At 41.3% G+C, this 27,767-nt stretch overlaps 1 protein-coding gene across 3 annotated transcripts in view; it reads right to left on the reverse strand.

Moving 5' to 3' along the window:
* VIT (vitrin) overlaps positions 1-15,181 on the reverse strand; it is a 44,006-nt gene extending 28,825 nt beyond the window's left edge. For 2 of the 3 annotated variants that reach the window (XM_069852480.1, XM_069852478.1), the window contains exons 1-7: positions 15,136-15,181; positions 13,152-13,217; positions 12,043-12,214; positions 9,976-10,109; positions 5,062-5,139; positions 2,163-2,243; positions 162-368 (exon numbers count right to left, since the gene is read on the reverse strand). In XM_069852480.1, the coding sequence (XP_069708581.1) occupies positions 162-368; positions 2,163-2,243; positions 5,062-5,139; positions 9,976-10,109; positions 12,043-12,214; positions 13,152-13,217; positions 15,136-15,166 (769 nt within the window). In that variant the 5' untranslated portion in view covers positions 15,167-15,181. The remainder of the gene's footprint in view (positions 1-161; positions 369-2,162; positions 2,244-5,061; positions 5,140-9,975; positions 10,110-12,042; positions 12,215-13,151; positions 13,218-15,135) is intronic. The other variant, XM_069852479.1, reaches the window with a different exon arrangement.
* Positions 15,182-27,767: the final 12,586 nt, after the last annotated feature.

Consider the following 27,767-nt stretch of genomic DNA (forward strand, 5'->3'; position numbering starts at 1 on the left):
TGCTGGAATTAATTTTTATCCACTCCTAATATTTCTGCACTGAATTACTGAATTCATGATCCACTAAATCATGGTATATTCAGCTGCTTGTCTTGTTCCCTAACTTTCAGGAAATCTGCAGACATCAGGGAGAAAGCAAAGCAAGCATCCATGTGACTGACCTATATCTCTGACCCTATGCAGTCCAGGCCGAGTCTTGGCTGCAGCTGCAACTGCTGTGGTTCTGGTTGTTACAGGTGTTGTGGTTGGCTTTGGCATTGTGGTGGAAGGATCTGTTGTCGTGGTTGTCGGGGTTGGGGTTGTGGTGGCCATTTGTGTAGCTGGTGTTGGCACCGGAGATATCTGATACTCTTTGCGGACTGCACTCCCTGTAGGGACATTAACACAATCACTGCAGCTGGATATGTGGCATTCATGGAAGCACTGTTAATAGCACTCACTGTTTAAAGCAAATAGGACATTGGTGTTCTCCTCAGGATGTCTACAGGCATCCTCACCTGTGGAACCATTAGTGCCTTTGTCTCTGTGTTGATGCATAATACAGGTGCCTGCGTGATACAGTATTAGACTACCCTGCCGAGGGTGCTGGCAACAGCCTATTGTAGCTTTAGTGCTTCCCCTACACTTTCCTGCCTTACCAGGAGCACCTATCAACCTTACAGATGCCTTAGACCTATGAGATGGTTCAACCAGTCAGCCACAGTGTCAGCTTTGACTTTGCTATCATCTTTCCTCAGTGTACCTAAGCAGTTAGAAAGTCCAAATAAATGGAAATCAGCCAACATCTGGAAATAAAAGATGTCTGTTTTGTGTCACAGATTGGAATAAAATATGTATTGCTCACCACAGCACTGAAATGCTTTTGGCAGAAAGACAACTTTTAGGTAAAGGTGTTTGGGGCAGCAGGTCAGAGTTAGAGCAGGGAGGATAGAGCTTTGGTTGAGGGGAACGGGAGAGAGCACTGCATGGGAGGTGCAGGCTTAATCTAACTGTGACTCATCTCACAGCTGCTACTACTTTTAAAATGTATCATCTGTTGTGAGAACAGAGACCATTCTAGATACAAAAATTGCATCCTAAATATCCTTATGCAAAATCATTAACATGCTTGCAGTTCTTTCAATCATTGTCTTGAAAAAGAACCTTCGCCATTATCTTCTCCATCTATCTACAAAAAGCTGCTCTAAAACATATCCCATGTTCACGTCATTCTTGATCCTCTTTTCCCTGCCTGTGTCCCTGGAGGTGGCCTAGCAGACTGTGTATGCTGAAAGGGAATAATGTTCAGTCTATTCATTGCTGCACAGCACAAGCTTGTATATTATTGCTGGATGTTCTCCTTTTGGAAAGCATCATCGTGAAACTGTCTGGTGGATTAATTACCATCTAATGCTAGCCAGTGAAAAACTCACATCTTAGACAGTTTTAATGGGATAATGCTGAAAGAGAGCTCAGAAGGAAAACAAAACAACTCAGCTGAAAAAATCAGTATGAATGGCTCTCTTTAGGCTGAATGGTGCCCTACTCCACACTACTGCACTAAAAGAAAGAAGACAGAGGGCATGGTGATTCTTTGACTATAATCTGGTGCTGCAGGGGTGGGGAGCATGGGTACCAGCTGGCTTTATATCCCAGACTTCAAGGAGCAAGTAAGCTGGGAGCTAACAGCATTAGCAGCAAACCTAAGGAAGCAGCGTAGTAAGAGCAATACATGTTGCTTTGGTGCCTGTTGGCTGGGTTTCTGGTGAAGCTTTCTGGTGGCTCTTTAGGGCTAGCTGTCCCCTGTGTTCCTGCGGGCAGAATGCCCATCTCCCTCACAGCATCTTCAAAGGGTTTGTAGGGCACATGCCCTGCATAGAAAATTGCTGAGCACCAGAACACAGGCTTCTGAAGTTCATGACGCCTGAACTCACCCAAAACACAGGCAGAAATTAAACTGAGAGTTTCCTGTCTTCTCTGAACTGGCACATACACTTCAATACCCATTGCAGGCAGTCACATAATGGGGCTGGTTTGATGTGAAAGAGGCTGCAGAGAGGAAGTTGGATGGAGGAGGTAAAGCTGCATGTGATACCAGTGTCAACCTGCTTCCTATAAACATCTACAGACAGTTTAGACTGGGATGGATACTGCAAAAGAGCACCGAGATCCCCAACACATACCTTGTTCTGATGCTTTTTCTGACGTGTTAATGGTATCTGCACTTTTCATAGCTTTTAGGTCTTGTTCTGGCTTTTTAGGCTCTGAAGAAAAATAAAGCACATTAGCAAATGCAGCTCTGGAAGAAAACAATTTTAAGTCTCCTCTTTAGAGTTTATCAGTCCTGAAAGGAAAGCATCCTATCACCTCGCATTAGATAGATAAACCAGTCTAATTGGACCTTTCTCACCAAGTGAGAAAAAGTGATGGCTGGATGTTTCTAGAAAGTAGACACCCCATATTTTTGATGCCAAACTTAGGCATTTTGTCTGCTCAGAAACTCCTGCCAATGTTGATAGAATTTCTTAAGTGAGAAATAAATATAGGGTTTTACCACTGCTAAACTAATACTTGTAAGATTAATGCATTATAATGTTGATTTTTCCTCTGAGTAGCAACGTGTCCTGAGAATCAGGGCCACAGTGTGTATGGGGTGTTTGGGGAATACCAGATAGCATGCAATATTTCAGTCACTAATTCACGTTCATATGTAGTTCTTTCTTGCCTGATGTCATCAGATCATTATGGGGCCAAATCTTGAATGCTACTGGCTTACAAGGAATGGGGGATTTTTTTGTTCTTCTTTTTTTTTTTTTTTCCTTCTAAGACCCAAAGTTGTCAAGGTACTTAGAACCTGTATTATGGCTCATTTACTGCTACCCTACAAAAGAATCAGACTCTGCTTTTATGTCTGACTGAATACTGGAGGAGTTTGCTCTTAATTTATCTTCTTTAGCTATTTTGGCAGCATTGACCTATTTGAGCAATTACTCTAGGGTTAATGGTTTCCTAAAAATTTATACTGTTTTTAAAAGCAATATCTTTAGATTGTTTTTACCAGCTGTGAATAGTTACCTTTTTTTGGGAAGGTTTTTTCTTGCTATGCCCACCATTTGGGAAGCACTGTAGCCACTAGCAGTATTTAAAAAAATGATGGGCACTAGGAATCTCCACCACCTCTAGGATGCAAACAAAAATTGTGTCTCTGATCAGGTGTGAATCAGGATTTTTTGCTAATCTGGCAGCAAGTGAGTATAATCCTCAAAGTGCTGCCTTTACCTTCTACAGATAATGGTTTTAAGTACTGAAGTGTGCATTGAGGTCTCTGTAATTGAAATCAGAATAAAAAGGTAGCTTTTTAACAATTAAGAAAGAAGTAGGAAATCCTCTATCACAATATGGCCTCAGCACCATATTACAGAGGTGTTTGTCTTAAGGACAAGGAGTTTTTTGCACAGTACAGCTGAAACGGTTGGGCTGAGTTGGCAGGGCTAAAGAGGAGTGCTGAGGCCAAGCAGAGCTTGGGGAAGATAGGTGTGACCATCAGATCTTTTTGCTATCTGTGGGACAGGACTGGGCAAAGTAATACAGTAATGTCCTCAAGCTATGAGATTGATACAACAGTTTCTTGCTGCTTTGATCACCCTGGGTTTTCTCTGCTTGAATGCAAAGTCTTTGTTGCTAGGATCCTAACATATTTGTTCACACTGTTTCATTCAAGAACAAAGTGCAGGAAGCCATTTGCATCTTTGGTTTGCTGCAGTTACAGGCTCTGGATATTTTGGTTGCACGACTTGATGAAGATCCTATTTCTATACTGAATTTCATGTAATGTGGATTTTAGCACTGGTAGAAGAAAACGTTGCTTTGATTATTCCTGGTCTGGTGTGAGATGTTTGAGCTAATACTTCAAGAGCGGGTACATTTGGGAATGTTGAGATGTGGTTTTAGTAAAAGTTTCTTAGGAAAAAACCAAGATTTCTAAGGTATTGCCTCCCTTCTAGCAGTGTCTAATATTTGGGTCAGTAATTTCTGCATATCCAGTCAAGATATATACAAATCTGTACCTTTGATTGTAATTGCAAAGGTACTGCAAACTAAAGGCAGTGATGCATATTCAATGTGAACAACTACAGCTTTCAGACTTAAATTTCCCATTTTGCAAGTAAAAGCCTAAGTATGAGGAAAGAGTTCTGTACTTTGCTTCCATGGACCATACAATAATAATGTACAGGAGGAGAGCAGGACTCCAGGTAACTGTGTGGCCTTGGATGGATGCAGCCATTGACTGGCAAGTGAATTCATGGAGGAGAAGAAGCACATTTTGTTATACTGCAGATCACAGTGGATAAAATCAGGAAGACCCAGGCTCAACAAACAGCAAAAGAGCCATATTAGGGAAGTATGTAGTAGTAGTCATTAATTCTGGGTTTTTTTATACTCCAAAGGAAGAGTCTGAACATTACACTGTTTTAAAAGGGACACAAACAAGCTTCGTTTCAGTGATGGAGGCACTTCACGTACACTTGAATATCAACTACCTCCTGGTGTGAGACTTGATCAAAGAACTCTGAAAATAACTGAATTATTTAAACAGAGTTGAGTCTGACAGAATAGGATTCTGACTAAAATGGTTATAAAAAGTAGTTCCTTGTCATATGATCCGTAGCTAAAGTTGCAGTGCATTGCCGTCTGTGTCACTATTATTATTTATTATTATACTCTCCTCACTGAATATCCCAAAAGATAACATGAATAACATTAGGGGAAAGTCAACATGTGAAGCCTCAAATGCTTTCATGTAATCAATACAACATCATACTCACTAACAGATTTAAAGCAAGGGGGAAAATACTTGGGAAGATAAGTCTGTGAAACATGTTATGACCAAAACAAAAGAAATTGTCTAGGATAATTTAAATATGCTTAACATAAAAAAAAATACCATGAGGGGTTTAGATGAGATGCTAAGGTATGCATTAACTTTTGACTCCGAATAATTATATCTTTGCACTACACAACTGAGAAACTGCAACGGCTATTTGTGAATGGGTGTAGGGAAAGTTAATTGTAATTACTTGCCTGATTTGACAGCTGTGCTTTTTGAAGAAGAATATTCAAGAGTTGATGGATACGTTACGCCTTTTCTTGGCTTGCCCTCTACAAAAAAATCATTAGACAGTATCACAAAATATTTTATATTTTCACAGAATCATAGCATCATAGAATGATTTGGTTAGAAGGGACCTTAAAGACCGTCTAGTCCCACATCCCCTGCCATGGGTGGGGACACCTCCCACTAGATCAGGCTGCTCAATGCCCCATCCAGCCTGGCCTTGAACACCTCCAGGGATGGGGCATCCACAACTTGTCTGGGAAACCTGTTCTAGTGCCTCACCCCCTCATTGTGAAGGATTTCTTCCTAATATGTAATCTAAATCTCCCCTCTTTCATCTTAAAACCATTACCCTTCATCCTTTCCCTGCACTCCCTTATAAAGAGTCCCCCCCAGCTTTCTTGTAAGCCTCTTTTAAGTACTGTAAGGCTGCTATAGGGTGTCCCTGAAGCCTTCTCTTCTCTAGGCTGAACAACCCTAGCCCTCTCAGCCTATCTTCCTGTGGGAGGTTTTCAAGAGTTCTGATCATTTTTGTGGCCCTCCTCTGGACTCACTCTAACAGATCCATGTCCTTCCTGTACTGAGGACTCCAGAACTGAATGCAGTACTTCAGATGAGATCTCATGAGAGTGGAGTAGAGGGAGTCACTTCCCTCAACCTGTTGGTAATGCTTCTTTGGTTGCAGCCCACAGTATGGTTGGCTTTCTGGACTGCAAACACACATTGCGGGCTCATGTTGAGATTCTTATCCACCAGCTCTACCAAGTCTTTCTCTTCAGGACTACTCTCAATCCACTTTCCACTCAGCCTGTATTTGTGCTTTGGATTGCCCCAACCCAGGTGCAGTACTATGCACAAAACTCCCATTTAACATACACATTCAGAATCAGGCCCTTCTTTACTCCTCAACTAATTTTCTTGAAGATTTCTTTCATCTGATGGCAGAATCTCAAAATCATGCCACTAAAAATACCAATTATGAAAAACAAAAGTTAGAAAGCATGAAAACACAACCATGAGAAGGATTTGAAGAGGTAAGTTGGTTCATTCTTTTGCTTTCAAATAGTGTTGAGTGTAGGAGGACCATTCCTGAAGGACATCTGTATAACCCGTACTTAAACCCACAGCTTCCCTAGGCAGCCTTTTCCAGTGCCTGACTGTGCAGTTGACTTAGAAAGCATGTTTGATGTGGGATTGATTCCGTCATGCACATATTGCTCTTCTCTGACCTCTCTCTTGTAACATACCATTTCTGGCAATAGTCTTTTGCAGTAATAACAGTGAGAGAAGGCTGTGTTTGTGTGTGGGAACATACAGTACCTATATTTAGGTCTAAAATGAGGGTCCTATCTTAAAACAATGAGGTACATTTTCTAGTTAAGCTGTAAACCACAAATCTTTTTAGTGTCACAGCAGATGCCATCTCTATTGGTACATATGGCCATAAAATTCCATCTTCTGGGGCAGTTTTTACGTTCACAAGGCATGTTTATGTCACTGAAAGAAAAGTGTTGCAGAGGATCCCAGTATGGGGAAAACTACTCTGGCTTCTATGAGCTGGTGGTTGTAGGAGATCTGTGGCTCTCTCTGGCTTTTTTTTTGGCCTGTGATGGCGCACAAAGTATGGTATATGTGAGGGAAACTGGTCTTCTATCTGCAGGGGTGGCCATGGAATTGGAGAAGCATTGTCTTTCTCCCTTTTCATGTCTCTAACTCCTTTGTTTCACTCCTCTCTGAAATTTCAGATGTCATTAAATAACCCTAGATGAAGAACCCTAGTTAGTTTGAGTTACTAATGAGGCAATGATGTCAAGAACTATTCATTTTTTTTTATTTACAGTGGTATAAACTGAGAGCAGATCCACTGAGGTCATGCAGATCTGCCAAAGACCAGATCTGGCAAATTAGCATTCAAGGACAAGCTGGAAAGAGGTTCTTTACTTCTGTTTTTCCCCAAGGTAAAACTGTGATCAGGAGCCAAGCAGGACTAGGGAACTTTCTGCAAATTTGATAGGAAGACAGAAAAGTTACAGGATTGCAGATGCTTTCTAAATGGCTTTCTTTATCCCCAACAGAGGCAGAGCTGCCAGGTATGAGTGGCTGGTACCTGGGTGTACCAATAGTGTAATAATCTCATCTTATTTTAAAGTCTTTCTGTGCTAATCTGATTTTTAATGCAAACCCGAAGCCCACTGCTATGCAAATAAACAAGCTGGTTTGGGGAGGCTGGCTGCTCCCAGATTCCGTGATTTTTGATCAACAGCAACTTGTGTTCCACGTGTGATTGAGAGGTAGATCTGAGGCCTCCTGCTCTCTGGAGATACCATAATATGTCTTTTCCACTATCAGGAAAAAGTTGCATCTCTGTTGCAGTTTTCTTAACATACTTTAAATATGGGTTTACATGTGGGCTGAAAGCCTCAACTTCTGGTTGTTGAAGTACCAGCTATGGGGTAGTAGCTGTTCACCCTCTCATGCTTATTCGCGACTAGCAGACTCAGAGGTTTAGAACTCTATTTTCTTAACCCACTAGCTGCAAAACTCCCACTAAACTGAATGAAGTCATTCAATTGAGGGCCAAGGCATTTCAGTGCTTGAAAGGGAATACCAGTGTATTTGCATACCTCCTACTGTGTTGGCTGCTTTAATCCCAGAAAACAGAACTCAACCCCCTTGCCCCTAAATCACTCCACTTCATTGCCTGGATCCCCAGAGGATTCCTCTTCTGTGTTGTTTTGTGTGGATGCTCATTCACAATTTAAACATCACAAACTCCTGGTGGCAATATCCTAACTAGGAATAAACTGTTGGCACATATCCAGGGTGCCGTGGCACATACCCAGGGTTCCGTAGCACATACAAACCTAGTCTGCTGAAAGGTAATTCAGCTGCAGAATGGGGGATTCTATTCAAGCCCTAAAATTGTCCTTAAATTGATGCCTTCGTTGACTTGACTTTGTATTTATATTGGGGAATGATTTATGCAGCTCTGTCCTTTTATGACCCATAATTGTAAAAAAAAACCCAACTCATCTCTTTTTGAGAGTGAGATCTATCTGCATTCAGCCTCAGGCTGTCGAGATAAATAACACAAGCTTCCTGGATTTTTAGTCTTCTAAATGTCTCTCTAAAATTCCCACATTTTCAGTAGTCATAGTGAAAGTTTTCTTCCTATTTGTATATAAAATGATATATAATTTGTATAAAATGATATGATATATTATGTTAGATTTATGCTTGAGCTAGTTTATAAACTGACATCAGTGAGAGCGCTCAGCATGCATAAAATCAAGTACACGAGGGACAAATTTCTTCATAGAATCAAAGAATCATAGACTAGTTTGGGTTGGAAGGGACCTTAAATATCATCTAGTTCCAACCCCCCTGCCATGAGCAGGGACACCTACCACTAGATCAGGGTGCCCAAGTCCCCATCCAACCTGACCTTGAACACCTCCAGGGATGGGGCACCCACAATTAGATTTCTCACCATGCCTTCTTACATGTGCTTGTAACTTTCTCTTGTACCTTCTTTTATAGCGTCTCATTACTTAAGAATAAAGATTTGTTACTATAAATCAAAAATTCCTACAGTTTTATGGGATAACAGCTGAGCAGCTCCTGAGGTAAAAAAATCTTATTGCCCATTTATGTACCAGAATTACAATGTGCTGTTTGTTGGGGAAAAAATCAGCGACAGTACAAGTAGCAATTCAGCTATTCCAGGAAATTTGTACTCATCCAAAATAAATCCTTCTCATAATGTGGTGTATCCATGGCAAAATGCTGTAAAAAGTGCATCCAAATATATTAAAGCAAACTCCAGATGACAGTTTCTTTTGGTCAATTTCCGAGACCTCCTTTACTGTCCACAAATTTTCACATGAAAAGAACATTTCTTTATTTTTAGTGGCTGTTCAGTTGCTTGAGGTGTTGATTTTTCCAGAAATGATGTAGTTAACTAACATCAATTGGTCGTACCTATCCTAAACTTCTAACCAGCAAGAACTAATCCACTGTAAGGATGTAGCAAGAAGCTAGACTTAGAAATTGTGTGTAAAGCAATGTAAATTAGACCCTTCTTTCAAACAGGTAGAATAAGCACAAGTAGGTTTAAGATAATCTCAAGCTTCTACAAATGGGATCTGATTTACAAAATAAAAAACTTGTGAATTTTGCCAGTAAACACAAGTGAGGTGCTGTATATATAATGGTGAGAAAAAAGGAACGAGCATTAAATTAAGATGGATTTCTCTGCACTAAGTAGGTATCAGAACTATTTGGCTAACAGAGGTGAGGAGAATGCATAACGTAGTTGGGATGCACCAACAGAATTGCTTAATGTAGGGTTTGCATAAATACATTATGGCTATATGTGGGTTGAGATTGGTTGCCAGAAGTCCAAAGTGCCTTCAGAAGACGTGAATTCAGGTGCAGGCTGAGGCTGCTTTAAATGGCCAAAAGGCCCTTTAACACCCTTAGCAGCACTACTTGCCAGGATGGAGAGTGCAACAGGAAGACCCCCCTGTCAGTACTGAGGCTTGGATGTTGTGAATCAGTAAGAGGAGTTAAGATGCTCTCAGAGAGTCAATCCAGACAGCCTGTCACCTCCCACAGTGGGCTGAGACCCACACTGGGATGAGCTGAGCATACCGCTAGCAGGGTGTATGTCTCTTTGTGGGCTATATAGGAAGCCCAGAATAAAAATTGTCTTAAGTGCATTTTTATTCATCCTAAAGCTAGGAGGGATGGACCTGTCGTGACCAAACAGCTCTTTCAAATGAGAAGGCTGCTTCCCCTTATGCCTTTTGCTGCCTGGTTTGTCAGGCAGTGAGTTGCAGCTGGGGGGTACAGATGGCTTTGACACTCCCCCATGGTACCTGACACGAGGAAGGACTCCCTCCAGCGTGGAAGTGACAGCGACCGGACCCCGTTGGAGAAGCTTCCACGGTAACCAGAGTGACCGGCAACTTTTTGGACAAGGATCTTCCCACCTGTGTTGTTGATTACACCGCTGCAAGATGAAAACAAGGTATCTGAAGGTGGAAATTCCTCCCAAAACACAGAAATTTTTCAATAATGCAAGAGGTGTGAAGCATTCACTTTTAGCTTTAAACCAGGGCCAATAGTGGAGCTACTGCTATGTCTGCTGCTAAGAAATGATTGTTCTTCTTCCACATAGAGAAGAGCTGTTTGTTACAAAGTGCTGTCAGGATCTATTTGCTCTCCCCACTGATCTACTGGTCCTGTGTTTAAGGTTGACCTAGTTGTACACAAGAACAAGCTACTGCCTTCGTTAAAATTCCTGCAAGCTTGATTGAATGACTGAAGATACAAGGAGAGGTACTCAGAGGAGTTTTTGGGCCAACCATGTGACAGAAATACAAATACGAGGCAAACCTCCCACTTGTTTGACGTCTTCTTTTGTAAAACTAATGGGGTTTCTTTGAGTTCCAGTATGTGTTATCTGCAAAAAAAATCAAGCCTGGTTTGGATCACAGCATGGAGTAAACTGAAGACAATATTTCTGGAAGCTATAGAAAACCTGGCTGGGTCTACTTGCTGTGCACATTAAGTGGTGTTTGACGTATGATGTAACATGTATCTCAAGACAAGCAGAAATCTTTCAGTGTATGCAACCTGCTGTGGCGTCATTATGAATGTAGGCAAATCAGGAAGAGACTGCAACTGCAGAAGGAAGGTAGGTCTGCCAGGATTCACTGTGCTGGAGAACAAGAAACGGGCAGCAAACGATGGTGAAAAGTATGTTAGCACTGTAGCTGTCTCTGATGATTAAAAGAAGCTGCTAGTAAATTAACTGTAAGGAAAGGAAACTTACTGTCTAAAGAAATGCAACGTATAAGCTAAGAGCCAAACCCGGCTGGCAAGCAAGGAAAACAGAAACCCTTACTGCAACCGTACAGGCAGCCAGCATTTGGACTATGGGAGAAATTGCAGTCACTATCAGTATTTTATAACTTCCCTTTCGGACAAGTTCTGCCTGCAGAAACACACAGTTTCGACCGTGCATTAGTATCTGAAGGAAGAATTTATTGCTTGAAGTCCTGTCACCTTGCAGTCATCTCCCCAGCAAGGGGCTGAGAAGACAGAGCTGCAGCCAGGAGGTGGCAGCCCCATACACACAGGCAAGTCAGCCTGTGCACTGCACACTGCAGAGGTAAGGTGCAAAGCCCCAAAACCTCAACTACCCAACTTCACTCAAGATCCCAGCTATTTCACAGGACTGGAAGCACTGCAATAGTTCAAATAACTCTGAATGATGTCAAGTTGTCAATTGGGCTTTACAAGTTCTTACTGTATTTTCAGCGTCCTCTGCATCCTGCCTAAAGTTACCTTTTATTTTGCTTTTGAAGTTATTCTCCATTAAAATTTTATGCACATTTTTTGAATGATGAATAAAACTTAGAAAAATTGTGCTATAAAATTTGTATTATATATTTTCTTGTCATTTTCTGTAGCAGAAAAAGCGTATTACTCAGTCTCTGAAGTCAAGGACAATTAAATTCAAATCTGGAGAACAAGAAACAATCCCAGAAGTATGAGAGTTATATGTATTCATCACTGGTGATATGCCTATTTTTCTCTGAAGATTTATTAGTAGCAGCAGCTCCATCCCTATCTTCCACTTGAGTAATAGTAGTACAATAGTGATTTGCTGTGCACGAACGAGAGATCTGCAGATCTCAAGACACTTCTCCTAAAGTTGAGAAATGTCTTCAAACATGACTAATTTCAACAGGAATACAGGATTGACAGCACTTCATAAGATTGGATCCATAGCATCACACATAGTCCTTCTCTGCTGTTCTTCTAGAACAGCAATCTGCATTCACCTGTGGGAGTTCTAAAGGATCTGAAAAGCCAAGAGCTCCCTACACTGAAATGACAATTTTGTCTGAGTGCCCTGCTCATTTAAACTCACTCACCTGTGAATTGCAGCGTTGCATACACTGGAAAAAGAAGCGTAAATGTCTGTGCCATAAACCCGGTGTTTTACATCTTGACATCCAGGAGGGCATTTTGCAATGAATTCTGGATTGATTATTTTCCCCGCCTTGACATCGCAATCAATCTGGGGTACATCTGTGAGTGCAAAATCTTGGTAAAGTCAGACTGAAAGTTTTTATAGCTGAGTGATCTTGTCATGACACAATAAGTAACCGAGTGACAAGGATGCCTTCGGTTTTGGGATACAAGACATGTCTACGTATTCTGCATCTACAATATTACATATAAAACCCCCTATCCTGAGGGATGTGGCTGAGCCTGGAGGTATATCTGACCTTCAAGGTTTGCTTCTTTGAAGGAAATACCCATTAAGAATCCTTGCTGCAGAGAGAAAGATATATAATCACACAGGCCGTGGTTAACATATGGGAAGGGGGGAGAAGGGGAAAGACTGTGCACACACAAGGAGGGAGGCTTCCCAAGCCTCCCACTGAGCTCATGTAGTTCTGTGCCATCTGTAACGCCAGGCTGCAGCCACATCCCATTATCTTATCCTTAATTTTTAAAAGTCTTTGCTGTGTACAATTTACTTTGAACAAGAGGTTTAAGTGTGAGTTCACAACCTCGCAGCAGGTTTTTTTGTCAACTAAATGAGCAAAATAATCCTTGAACAGAAATGGTCTTACAGCAGTATAGCTGAACGTTATGCATCCTAGTGCATAGGACATGCACCACTTGTCTCATGCTAATCAGCTACATATGCTTTGTGTTACAGCAGGTCCTTTTCACATGTTTATGTCTCTCTCTCTGAAAATCTTAGAGTTTGTTTCGATCCTTGTGGGGTATCCAATGACCTATGAAGGCAGATTTTAGTAGTGAAGTACACAATTTCCCCTTTACACACATTCAGTAACACACACTTTACTTAGTGATTTGATTTCAATCAAAAAAAATCTGTTAACATATGCTCCCATTGACTCTTCAACCAACTGTGAAGAGCTACTAGAATATAAACCCACTTTGCACTTTTTTAAGCATTAGAGATGCTTGCTGTAAAGCAGCCAAGAATACCACTAGGACCACTTACATAGCTTAGCCTTTTTCATCTTCCTTGTGGCTTCCTTAGCTGCGTATGTGCACATAAGAAACACACCTAAAACAAACAAACAAAAAACCCCATAGTATCAGGAAAAAAGGGATTATCAACATCTGTCAGCACAAGCTCCAGTGCATGAGAGTTCCCAAATTTGAATCAACAGACTGAAAAAATAGAAGGGGAATACTCTGAGTGACAGCTAGGTTTCTACTCATGGATAATTTTGCAGTCAAGATGTCATCTACTGTGGGGGTGGTTTTCTGAAGGGGATTAAAGACAGGTTCAGGTCACACATTCATCAGTGGAACGTGCTATCAAAAGATGCCACTGAGTTCCTGTGGTCATGAAAACCGCGAAAGGCTCCATTATTTCCACAAGCAGTGGACACTCTTTGTAACTCGTGCAACCGGTGTGTAACAGGTATGTCAGTGAACCAACATACTCTGTGCAGAAAGCAACTGGAAAATTAGAGGGAGAAAAATCCTTCTAATATCCCTCAAAGAGATTATCCTGTAATCGTGTGCTGTGGCATTTCACTCACTGGTGGTAGGGGACACGGGATACTTGGCATCATTAGGGACCTCATGAAGTTCTAGCGTGGCATGTCTCAGTATTCTTTCCTAGAAAGGGCACTGATTTTCTTCAGTAAGAAGAATTATGATTTGAAAAGTGAAATGGTACAAGAGACATACACTGTTATGTTAAAACATACATGGCAATATATGCATGTAGCTTACCTTGTTTGTTTTACTTGCTAAGTGCATTACGTATAACACCTCTTCATTCTTTGTTTTAGTTCATAAGCACTATATTATAGTAATTAATAACTTCATTACAAGTATCTTGACCTTCCTATTCAGTTTTCCCTTCTCTGAGCCTTTAGAGGAAATTGAAACTCTCTGCGATGTGTTGCATGATCCTCTCATTATTATTAAGTTAATCTTACCAGAATATGCAACCGCAGTCTTATTTCTTTCTTTCTTTTATGCTTTCCCCCCCACCCCTCGGATTGGTCACAGAATGTTTGCAGACCTAATAACTACAAGAACTTGCTCAAAAGAAAAAAAAACAGTCTCACAGTGTCTGAAGTGAGAGTGTATAGTTGCAGTATTGGGGCCTTCTGTTGCTGGTGTAGTTGTTTAACCAAGGCAAAAGTGTAGTTAGAAAAAAAAAAAAAAAGGAGAGAACCAGTGGAAAAAAACATGCAAAGTTCCAACCGCATGAAATCTTCGGGCATAATTTAATGTGGAGAAAGTGATTTGGTCTCTTAGCAAAGGCAGAACACCTACAGAGCTAACTATGAATTTGACTAAAGAATGGATAACCTGCCAGACTTCATAGCCCCAGATAGAGGGCATATTGCCTGGGAATATCACAATCAAAGTCATACAGCACCATTAGTCTATGTGGTGGGTGAATCTCCATCAAAGGAACACATGTAATTAAAGTACATTAAGAAACCATTCTTAATCAACCAGACTGTTCATGTAAGATGAATTGCAGATTCTGGAGTCTCTACATGTTCCCAAAAAAGCCAGATCTTGTCTGACTGCCAAGGGAAAGAAAATAAGACATATTTATAACCTTTTTCCTTTGGCACCTTCTTGTTCATAGAAAGAGCAAGAACAGATAAAAATTGGGAAGAGACACTCCCAAGTAAGAAACAGCTAGTTTTTTGTGAAGGAATCTTTATAGACATTTTCAGGCCCAATTGTGTCATCTGATAGGGATTGCATGCAGGTGGTCACGTACTTAGAGATCTCTGCAAGTAGTTAATATTGTTTCTATGCCAAAATCAAGAAGTTTGGGTAGCCCATTTCTGAAAAGCTATGCCAAGGCTTACCCCATCCACCGCTAATTGTATCATCAGCCATGAAGTCTAAACAGAAGAGAGGAAGCTAGCAGCCACTGGTGATCCAACCCAGAAGAGGACAAACCCACAAGCTACTAATTGCCGTGCATCAACTATACTTACCAAAGAAGGTGGTAATGACTGTGGCCTTCATGGTGAGTAAAGCAAAATCTAGGTGTGTCACTAAGGAACACTGAAAAGAAAAAGAATACATCAGGCTGCATTCAGAGGTATCGTGTGTGGTACTGGAACACTGGAGAAAGGACTTCAACCTTTCACTGTCCTCACCTGCTACGTCCTCTTCTCATGCTTTGTAGAGCAGCTGATGTCCCCAGAGGAGAAGATGTTTGGGCTGTGGTCCTCGCATGGACTAATTTTTTGCTTCTCTCCAAGATTTCCCTTTTGCCTCAGGAAATCAAGATTTCATTCTACATACTTATTTCAGAAGCCAGTGGCAGCAAAGTCATGATGGGTACAGATATGCTTTGACAGCTATTCTAGTTCATTCACTACTCTTCTGAGGCATATTCACAGAATCTTATTGTCTGCATGTCAAACTGCACCATGTAGTCTCATAAACACTCGAGGAATACAAGTCTGTTCAATCCTGAAGGGCACGGTATAAAGTATCTTGGAATTGTGCCATTGTTAGTGAGACAAATTACTGGTTTATTTCTTTTTCTGAGGGTGTGTCTGTGTGTGCGTGCGCATGTGTGCATGCATGTGCAGCTGAGGTTAAGAGGACACTGTCAGAACTACCAGACAATGTTATTTTCTGGGTCTGTATATGTGATCCCTGACTCCTGCCACACCAGAAGCTATTTGCTAGGCTACAAGAAAACTGGCTTATCAGAGATAACCCCTCCCAGCTTCTCCTGAGCATTACTACACATGTTGGTTTTGCAGTTAGTTAGTGATTGTTGTGGGAATCTTGGGTTGTGTGCTCATGATTCATCTCAGTCATTGAAACACTATGAGATGCTTGGCAAATATCAGATTAAAAAGTCTGAGAGGGAGAAAAAATTTGAATGTTGTACAGGAAAAACTCAAGAAACAAAATAAACTTGGCCTTCAAAGAAACTGATTACATGCTTACAGATGGAAAGTTTTGTACTAAAGTAAAAAACAGCTTGCTTTTGAGGAATAAAATACATGGAATTTTAAAGTTACAAATGATCAGGAAAAGCAAGATATTTCTCTACTGGAAAACATGGCAATGGCAGGTTTAATGTAGAGATTTGTGTGCTCAAGACCAGGGCATCATCTGCTACAGAAGGAAATTTAGACTGACAAAATAGATACAGGACAGGAAAAAAATCAGTAGTCTGTCTTCATATACAATGTTTCCACATTTTTTTATTTTAATGCTCTTCTTTTTCAAGCAGGATGAGTCAGGATGATGAAAATTACATGCTAGACTAAACTGAATCTGGACAGTTCTATGCCTATATAATTTATAACACTTTTTACGTGGACCATCTGCACCTCTGATTTCTTGCTTCTGTACTACAGTCAGAGAACTTCTAACCCCAGAATACACTAACAATATCACTTCCTAATATACCATGTCTTTCCTTAGTGAACAAACTAAAGCAACACTGTTAGTAACTGTGAGGCTACTAAAGCTGAAAGCAGCAGAGGTTGTTCAGAATACACCAAGCTGAATCTTGATGGTGTAGAAAGTGGCTGTGTCTTTCTACAAAATGATGGACAGTGTAGTAGGAGTGACCTCAGGCTGTACAAGCCATAGCAACAAGGGAATTTATGTGGTAATGTTTTGTTGTTGCTGTTAGTTTCCATGAAAAGACCTTGCCCACCTCTTGAAAGAAAAAAAATACTTGAAGTGCAGTGTATTTCCACTGTGTATCTGCTAAATGAAATAGAATCATAGAATCATAGGATAACAAGGTTGGAAGAGACCCGCCGGATCATCGAGTCCAACCATTCCTATCAATCACGAATAGTAACAAGCTGTAGAAGAGAGTTCAAAGTAATTAGCTCTGATGCTTTCCCATCATCACATCATGTTACCTTTTGTAAAATATTATGAATTTCCAGCAGAAAGAGGTCAGTAAATCTTAAAAGAGTTAATATATAAAGCTCATCGGGGCAAATGAGTTCAGCAGACCACTTAGCCTGCAATTACAGGTATTTTTTATTAATAGGAGAATTAACAGAAGCATTTAGACAAGGCTGTTAGATTTATGTAACAGATTTGTTGTTACCGATACACTCCAAAGCATTCAATTGTGGACCCTCTATTTTTCTGGTGCAGTTTATACCAGTATTCTGTCGTATCCTGATGGAAATAAATTATAATAGCAAAGAAACTTATTTTTTCCACTATATTAGTTTTGGCATTAGGCATTGGTATGCCAAGAAAAATGCACAGACATCCTGTGACACAGCTCGGGTGGCAACACTTTCAAGGGAATCCTGGCCTTCAGACCTTGGGTCGTCACATGGAGGGAAAGTGTAGGAGGATTTACACTGCCAACTATTACTGTCCAGCTTAAGGACTCCAGGCTTTCCGTTGTGGGGAGTCTGTGTGCATTCATTGTATTTGGGGCCTAGAGAGTCACCTGATTTCAGTCCTATGAGATCTCCTACACTGTATAGTAGCATGGCATCCACTACTTCAAAATAGCAAAGGGAGTAACAACCTGGGGTTTTTGGTTTTTCTGGGAAGGAAAGGGAAATCAGGGCTCTGCTCCTGCAAGCAGATCTATGCATACGACAGGCTTTTTTTGTCTGTTTAGATCCAATGGGATGTTGTGGGATGTTTTATCTGTAGATCAAGAATGATGCTTTGCTATTAAACACAAAGCTATTGTTCCTTTACTAAATTAATAGATCCCATTAAACTCAAAATTTCTACTTTTGATTTGTCTGGAGGACCGAACTTTGCTGAGATTTCTCTTTATCGGATATCCATTACTGAGTTATTTGCAGTCCTCATCATTGCTGGTTACTAGTGACAATTCAGTATTAAATCTCCTGGATTTAATGCTGGATCTTAGCTTATCAGAGTAGATGTTCTCATTGGTATCCTTCAGACTGCCATAACAGAAGTTAACTTTATACCAGAAAAGCAGTTAAATAAACACATTACATTAACATGTGCTTAAATCCCAGATAATTCAAGTAGAAATGTAATAAGAAGTATCTCGTTCAGTCTTTTCCATTGCAGATCCTTATTTTGAAATAAAAATTATATTTGAAAGGATGTTGATTACTTCTTCCCTACTGCAAATACTTAAAAAAACTTGATTGTTAGGGAAGAAAGAGTTAGTAAACTGTTCTTTCTGGATATAAGGTAAGATTTTATACAGATCTTTTATTAACAGCTTGATTTTAATAAAGATCTGAGAAAGCTGCTACACGCTACAAACTAACAGATGGTTTAAATCCTTATAAATTTTCATTGTATGGCAAACCATGACATTTTCTGATATAAGCGTAGGTTTTAAGCCCTTGATATTTGGTGTTGGGCACTGCTGTCCATTCCACGTGCAAAACAGAATTCTTTGCTGGTGCCACGTGCTTTGTCTCTGCAGGAGTAAGCAGTTTATTTCCTGTAATCTCCCATGCTGCAGAAATTAATTTGTGTACTCTCTTTGTACTACAACAGTGTGTGCTATTGTTCCCCTTTTCAAGGAGATGTAATACTGCAGCAGCACTGGCACCATAAAAGCATAGAAGTGGACTTGTTTGAAAGCTATCTGAGCAAGTAACATGCAGTTAACAACACAAGCTCTAAGCACTGTGGGTTGAGTTAAGTATGTGCCCTTTATGGGAAAATCAAGTGGGCTTAGTGTAGGTGTGAGTAAACTGGTTTGGATTAACAAAAGACGACCATCATCTTCTAACATAAACCATATTTTTCCGTTTTCTTTTGTCTCTTTTTAAAAAGTTATTCAATTCTGTCTTTATCATGCTCATTTTCTGCCCCCATGGCATTACACCTTGCTCAGTGATATAATAACTGCTCGTTTTGGTGCACTCTAGTTAATACAACAACACCCATCATGTGTAATTAAGTTTCACCCCCTTTCTTGTCAGAGGGAAGGAATGATGTACGCGCATTACACTGTGCTGCTCTGTAAGTCTGTACATAAAAAAAAATGTATAGAAGTGGCTATTTATTTTGGAAAGGTAAGTAATACATTCTGCTGAGCCAGCAAAGGCAAGCTGATACCTATATTTGTTTTGGAAACTTAGATTGCCCTGTAGGTATCCCAGGCTTGAACTTCTGCATGGGATGCTGGACTCTGCTCTTTGAGTGGTCTGAAATAGAATATACTCATCCAGGAATTTAAAAACCACTCTTGAACACACACCTGTTTTCTTTCATATTTGAAGGAAATTATATGGGTCTTGCTATAACTGAAATGAGAAACCTAATGCATGTACCAGCACCATCTGCAAAGATAGGTCATGATATACTTCAGCATATCAAAAGAAGAAATTAATTGCCCGTACTGCTTGTGGGAAGTGCCAATAAGAAACTCAAGGTTTACTGTTCCATGTTCATTCTTCAACCTTCTTCAGCTTTCAGAGGAGCCTCTGCTGTGCTTGCAGACCCCACATCTTGGCCAGATGGCAGGAGGCAGGTGGAACTAGGACTGAGAACCTAAAAATGCTTCCTGGAGGCGGTGCTGAACTTCAGAGCACCATGGTGCCCTCTGCTTGATTATCCAGCGGCTCAGAAAGACCTATCAAAGCAACGCAGGCTTTTGTGGCTGCAGGTCGTTCCCTTATGGTTGAGGAGTAGTAAGAAGTATCAGACATCTCATATTATGCAATTGTGTATTTAATAAAATGAACAATGAAAAGAGTTAAATGAGTTTCTGAGCCTGGGGACAGCTTGTGCTTTTGCCTTAAAGACTCTTTTTGTTACATACACAGTTGGCATTAGAATTACAGGCAGGGTTTTTAATTTTGAATCATGTCCTTTACCACCAAAGCAGTAGCTACAGACTGTTCACCAGCTGCTTTCTGTGGCCAGACAAATTCCACACCTGTTCAGCGGTTGTCCCTCACCCTGAAGATAGTGACCCTTTGGCAGCAAGATGATGGCTGCTGCAGTTTTTCCTTAACTTCTAGGCCTTTTGCTTCAGAGATGAGTGCTAAGGGCTTGGATACTGCTCTGTTTCTTGAACATGTGCTGGTTCACACCATACTGCTGTACAAAGATAGTTGTTGGCCTCGTTTCTCAAAGAAGTTCAGTTGACTGTCTCAGCTTACTGGTGTCAGCATGTGGTAACTACAGGCAGGTTGGGCTGTTTAGCCTACTGAGTGGTCTGTGAGCTGCTTAAAATAGATATAAAGCTATTGCCCCTGACAAACAAAACATGAACACTTTCCCCCTGTGCCCTGAAAAACTCTGGCTACCTGTGCAAAATGATGTTAGATCAGAGGTGGTCAGAGGTTATAGCCTCTGCTTGGAGAAGTCCCAAGAGTTCAAAATGACCTTGGAGAGAGTAGAAGCTCCACCTCTTCCAAGCCCTGTACAAAGTGATTGAAGAGAGTCTTTGAGAGTGAGGGTTCCATCCTTAAAGGATACCGAGGATGCCTGGGCCTATTCTCCCCTCTCTACTGCGTGTCTGGGATCCTAAGAGCCATGAAGGTGCCTGAGGAACATTTCTGCAGCCCTGTGGTTTGTATATTCATATGGGGAAGAGGATGCATGGTCCTAGGACCTTCTCCCTCCCTAGATTCACCCTGCTTTTTATGGAGTAGTGAGCTACTGTGCAACACTTGTTCCTTCCAGGAGCAAAGCCAGAGATTCTGGCTCTGCTCTGCTCCCAGGCAAGCAATCAAGCAGCAAATCAGGCCACTCAGTTTCTTTCTTTCTGACCTCACCTTTGGCATTGCTGGTTGCAGAGAGGTTCTGTTTCATCACAGAGAATGGGGGTATCACAATATTTTGTGTCTCAGAGTCTGATGATGGTGGACCTCTTTGGTGATGAAAGAAACATAGGCTCCAACTCTCTGAGGCCACAGACAGCCCTGATACAGAGATCCCCGATTAAGTGTTCTCACCACTTGCTTCTTCTTATAATACAAAAGCTTTGATTGCTGTGCCTGCCAGATCATGTTTTAAACAGTACCTGCTCTGCCCCATGAGGTCACTGACTCGAAGAAAGCTGCGGGGACTCCCATTAGCCAGTACCTCTTACGGGGTACCCGTCAAGTCACTTTCAAGTCATGGACTTGAGGTATGGGTGGATTCAGAGGTTTAAATTCTACCTCTGTTTTATTTTGGGCATAGGAATCCTTTTTTCAGAGCTGCCTTAAGAAAAGTTTATATGCATATTTGCAAGAAGAATTCAGTTTAAATAGCTCCTTTGAGGCAGGCATAATGAAGAGGTGCTATATCCAGCAATGTAAAGCCAAATAAAAACACCCAGGCAGCCCTGCACTACTCATTTTGTGTTCATGCAATGCCCTGAAATTAAACAAACATGAGGTTAAAGTATCATGGACAAATCATTTCTCTATTTTCCATAGAGCTCTTTCAGAAGGTAATTTATTTAAAATTGCAGTGTCATTTAAATTGCTAGACCTTTCTTAGAGCCTAAATAAAACTGCAATGATTATACTTTTTCATCTGTCTCAGCAAGATAACCATCAATTATGCTGGTCTGACTTGCCCCTTCCAGCTAACAAACAGATACATTTAGAATATGTCACTTACAGAGAAGATAGAATTTGGATCATCCAGATGATGATTTCTATGAGGGTCATTATACTGTACTTTCCTGGTTTCTATTAATGTATTATGCATTATTTTTTTTTCACTTTGATGCGCAGCTTTTATGGTTCATTGAGAATTGCTGTTATCTCAAACTTGTGAATCCCTGTCCAGACAATTCTCTCCCTCTGTTCCCCTCCCCATCATGGCTCTTATTTGCTCAAGTATCTGCCCCCCTTGCTCCCATGCTCCCTCTGTGTACTGGAGATTGCTCCCTGTTGCAGAGAACTTCCTTCCCTTTTCTAATTTAACTACTTCTGCTTAATATCAGTCAGACCTCAGCCAGGTACCACCAATCCCTGGCACTGACATTTTCCCAAGAAACTGATGGCAAAAGGAAGTATCTGCAACTCAGCAGAGTCTGAAGGCTGTGCCCAATTTGGGATATAAGATTCGTGGCCAGATTTCTTTCACTTTTTAGAAAACACAGCATTTTCTGTTTCCAAGAACTGGTTTTAACAATTCCAAATGACTTTTTAAGAAGTGCAATATGTGGCTTCTTAGGTTGTATACACAATGAAGAGAACGCTGACTAACCATGCTATTGTGCTGTTTGGAATCTAAAAATAATTGTACTGTGTCAGAATTCCCCTGAAGGTACATATTTTGTCTAAAAGTGAAGAATGTGTGTTAAAGGCACTGAGGAAATTGCACATCACCCTGGGGATGATTTTTAAGATTTCTGTAGCGTGTTCAGACAGAACTTGACTCTTTCTTTTTTTGATAGAATCTTAGAAGCAGAAATTTAGAGATACTTTAGGATATTTATGCTCTGCTTATTAAAGCTACATGCAACTCTTTAGTACAAAAATGAGTTATATGTCTAAGTCAAAAGCGAAACTGATGCCTAAGCATGCTGACAAATCTACAACATCTAGCAGAAAATCTTTATCAATTCAGTACCTCCTATAGTCAGTTTGACTACTAATGCCTCATATCAAAGTAATGAACTGGCTGGTAAGGATTCAGCAAACACGTGTAATTTAAAAAATATAGCTTGAACTACCCTGGCATGTGGCACTGGTTTGAAATATGGCAGTAAGTGGTGAAATTCATCGATGTCTAGTAATGAATGCTTGATCAAGGAAACCTCTTACATAAACTATCTTCAGTAAATCAGGAAGCATTGTAGAAGCTGTAGAAAGCATTTTGAAAAGCTCAGTTGAAATTTGCTTCTGCAGTGGAAACCAGTGGAACAAAATTGAGAAAGTAGTTTCAATTTTGTGTTATAAAATTTGTATTATAAGCCTCATGCTCCCTGTGCTACTTAACATTTTCCCCTTATATTTTTTGCATATTTCAAAAAATATTATTTCTTCCTGACTAAATGCCTTGCTCCTGCTTGGGAACCTTTTCCTCCAAGTCTCTCAGATATGCCTCTGATACCTTTAGTTTACAAAATACCAAGCCCCGCTCAAAGGGTGCTGTTATGATACAAAAGACAAATCAGAAAACTACTCCAAAATGCCTTATGGATCTCAGTCATCTTCTAATACTGCTTTGCTGAGACCTCTAAATCCCTTACCTCCTTGCAGAGCCAGCTGCCAAGGGCCAGGATTTCCCACTTCATGGTCCAGGGCATTGCTGTGGCCACACTACTCCATGCCCTACAGGTGGAGCCCAGGCTCCCTCCTTTCTTAAGCATAGGCATAGAGTTGTCACCTGGATGCTCAGAGGATATGCATGAGCAGTTGTGGTATCCAGACACAAAAGTCATATCTGTGGATCGTCTGCTAGAGGTGTCATTCATGTCCTGCTGATCTGGACCATGGCTCCTAAGGCCACTAAATAAATCTTTGCTTTCTCATACTCCTCACGGAGAACGACAAAGTCTAGTTTTTAGTCTCGTCTTTAGTCTAGGCTAGTCTTTAGGCAGAGACTATCACTACTTCTGTGGATAAGCTGGATTCTTCTCTACTGTCTTCTCCACAGTGATCTTGAAGTTTGGAAGTCTATCTCCTCTCCTCCTGGGCTGAAGGTGAGTCCTGCTCCTCAAGGGCTCAGGGTGCAAGGCTGCAGCAAGGATGGAGACTTATGCCTTGTTTCTGCAGTAGGCTGACCTACTCAGCTAGTGGTTATTGCTGCTTTTGCTTTGCCACAGGCTTTTTCAGTTGTATCCCTCTCACTTGGTGCTGTTTTGCAGCCCACCTGTAACCCAACAGGCACATTCAAGCAAAGGTCTTTCACCAGACATGGCTGTTGTTGGAAGCCGTTTGACAACTGTCGATCTATGAATACTGTTTCTATTTTTTAATGAGTAGAAAAGACATCTCAGGACTCTTTGGGGATGAAAATGTGCTATGGGTTTGCATGGGTGCCAGCATTATAAATGAGGCTTTTATGAGTAGTGCAGAGTTTATGAAGATGTGCTGTTGGTGGAGGTGTTGATGAGAGACCTGATGTAGTGTGGGCCAAGTTACGCAGCCTGGTAGGATGTGTGTTGGCAGCCCTTGGCAACTGGCAGGAGAAGGCCTGCTAGCATATGAATTATGCAGCTGACATGAGAGATGGCTATGTTTCCAAAACTACATCCCTCAATACCCAAGTACTCTGGAGTGGACTTGAAGAGCTAGAAAATATAGTGACAGAGAAAGTGGCCAGAACCTGAACCTGGATACTGTGACAGTGTATGTGCACCCAGAAATTGTTGAGAAATGTGTCTCAGGACCAGGCTAAATTTAATCAATGAGTTTTGCATACTAGAAGCTTTTAAAACCTGCAGTTTCGGCACAGGGATGAATCATAACATTCTGTTTCTGAAAGCCCAAGTTCAAGTGGGAAAATTGCTTATCGCATGGACGGGGAGCAGAAACTTGTAATCTATGGTCTTGTTTTTTAAAACAAAACTAAACCTGTAGACCTCAATGGTGCATAATCCACTACCATGCTCATGAAATTTGTTCTGAATTTTGGCTTTAGGAGATTAACATATGAGCTTCTACTTCAAATCTACTTATTGCTTAACTTTCTGCACACAAATTTCATCATCAAGAATAGAAGATGTAGACCATGGAAGCCTGAGACTTCATGCCCCAAATTACCAAATATTTTGAGATGTACTTTGGTAGAAAGGCTCTCCCTAAAGCAGGACGAAAGAAGATTTGACTGACTTGTGTGATACGTGTATTTGACCTTGCTAACAATCCCATCTCTACCCAGTTGTTCCATTGCAAATACTCTAAACTTCTCTAACTTGTTCCCTCCCTAATGTGGACACTCATCTCCTTCCCTTTCAGCCTCATTTCCAAACAACCTCTCTTCGTTAAGCTTCATTTCCAAAAACTTCTTCCACTAAGCCCAGCAGAACAAAATGCTGAAGTGCTGCAGATACCTTGTGAGAGAGGAGAGAAAGATGGGCTCTCACCAAGGTGAGCAGAATGGGCTCCCATTGTCCTCAGCTGGTTGACAGCTGTGAAAATAGCCCCTGGAGTCATGGAGACGTTACCCTTTCCTAACTCTGACTCACTGAAAGTGGCCAGGGCCAGAATACACAGCACTGCTGCCAGCTTTCCTCTATGTCTCACCCTTGTTCTGCGGACTCGAGGGTAAACTAATTTGGGGAAAATAAAAAGAATGGAGCCTTCTGAATCCCAAAAGGAATCTGGCAGGAACATCAAGGTGGCTGCGTCCAAACTTCCCTATAAACAAATGATTTTGGAGAGGTAAAAATTTCCACAGGTTTATGTACAAGCCTGGAGGTGCTGGAAATCCCCAGCTCATCCTAGTGGGGACATTAAAGGGCTGCATGAAGTGACATTATTCAAAGATAAAGAATTATTCAAAATTCTTCCAGAAATTTTTGCACATGAAAAACTGTCACTTGGCAATTAGGTGCTTAGTTCACATGAAAACCAGCTGCCAGCTGAGAGACTGTTGGCTGCTGTATTACATTTATAAAGCTATTTTATAAGGTGACAGGCTGAAAAACAGTTTGCAAATGCAAGTTGATCTTGAAAGTATTTTTTATCTCTCTGCTTATGGGATGTCCTGTAGAATGAGGCACATTGAAGATTAACTGACACAGATCGTGTACTTAATGTGCAACTGACTTCTTAATGCACTCTGAAGCTCTGGAGAGGAAGCAAAGGTAGGATGGACTTAACGGGGGCTAAAGAGTCATGTCAGTAAGACTGGCCAAGTTAAGAACTGCTTAAACCTAGATAACATGAATGAAGCAGAGGTGGTTATAAATAATGTTCTGAATGTCAATGTTTGTTTACAGTTTGGGATATGAGCTATAGATTTGGGAGCTCTGCTTCAAGAGGGAAAGCAAAAGCTGTAGATTGAGTTATCTGTTTTAAGCAAAATACATTATCATGAGAAGTATTGCTGTTTCCACCCATTAGGGAAATTTTATTTCTGATCAACACTTTCTGCTTTGTTTTTCCAGGGTTCATTTGCTGAAAACTGAGCTTGAAAAGGAAAAGCAGACCAAGGTGACCCAGTCTTGTCCTGCTGCAGGGGAGAGCAGAGATGCCAACTCAGAGAAGGTGGCAAGAGAGGTAAGGTGAGCCAGCGGCAGAAAGAGGGAGCAGGCTCTGCTCCTCTGCTGGTACTATGCCAGCAGAGGATGTGGGAGCAGCCCTCAGAGACTGCTAAATATTCAGCTGCCCCAGCACACAGTTTGGTGCACAGTGTTTGGAGAACCCAGAGCAAATACCCAGATAGCTAATCCATGAGTGCTGTCACCACTGCCCACTTCTGATACCTCCCAGTGTTTGCAAGGGTCAGATGTATCCTCACAGAGTGCAATCTCAGCTGGTGAGTATAGCTACCCCATGGATGCCTTAGGAGCCTACACAATTTCAGTAGTCCCTCAACTTGCCTGTGGGCCACAGCACTGGGAGAAAAGCTCATCAGTAATATGTGCTTCTGTTTTATCTGCAGCAAGTCCCTTCACATCCTACTTTCTGCTGTAACTTGCTTTCTGCAGGGCATTATCAGGATTGGTAAAAGGCAGTCTTACTGCTCCCCTCCACAGTGCTCACAGCAGCTTCAGGTCAGGGGCCAAAGGAGTTCACAAGTGCAATGCAGGCTGTTGCATGCCAGACAGTCAGAGTTTAATTCACTAATAGAGATACAATCTGAAGTGCTACAGAATTTCTGGGCACTTCTGTGCTCTTCGAGCCTCTTCAGTGGCAGGAGGAGGCTGCACTGCCTGCACAGCATTCACCCAAGCTTTCCAAGTGTGAAATGTGCAGCAAATAAAGGAACTGGGATGCAAAAGAATGGCAGCTGCACCACGGCTGTTACAGAGGCTCTTTTACAGGCGGCTGAATTGTCAATTTGTAGTAAGACATTGTTTTCTAAACATAGCATAAAAACTGTTATCTTGCCTGGCTGGTCATTAGAAGATAGATAATTATAGTCTCTGTGTGACAGCCGGGCCCAGAACAGGGGCTGCATTGTCCCAGGTCCCAGGCCAGTGCTGGGACAAGGGGGCTCCTTGTGCCCCGGCAAGTTCAAAAGAGGAATTCAAGTGCTCTAAGTAGGTGTTAAGCACCTATCTCTCTCTCTTGGCTTTCTCTCCTTAAAAAAAAACCAAAAACCTAAACCAAAAAAAAAACCAACAAAAAACCCCACCACCAACCCAAACTTTAGTTTTAGAGTTATTCCTGTTTTGTTCTGAATTTCTGTTTTCCAGCACGGATCAACAAGACCTGTGTGATGGATTGACTTTCAGAAGGAAGGACATATATATTCAGCGTCCGCTTTCTGAGCTCCAAATGTGAGGTCTGATCTCAGCTGGTGCTGTAGCAGACTGGATGAGTCCTGTGAACTCAGAGCTTCTCGGGGCCAGAACATCCCCCAGAAACCTCAGGAAATTCTGGATTATTGCTTTTTCACCACACACCTAGAAAATACAGTGCCCCCTTACCCCCATTGCAACGGGCCAACACACACCTCATTGGTCTGGCACGGCCCATTCCAGTCCCTCTGTAAGGGCAGTGCATGTCTATGAATGTTACATTTTTTTCCTATGTGTTTTGCCTCAAAA

This window comes from Phaenicophaeus curvirostris, chromosome 2 (assembly GCF_032191515.1).
Source record: "Phaenicophaeus curvirostris isolate KB17595 chromosome 2, BPBGC_Pcur_1.0, whole genome shotgun sequence".
Taxonomy (NCBI): domain Eukaryota; kingdom Metazoa; phylum Chordata; class Aves; order Cuculiformes; family Cuculidae; genus Phaenicophaeus; species Phaenicophaeus curvirostris.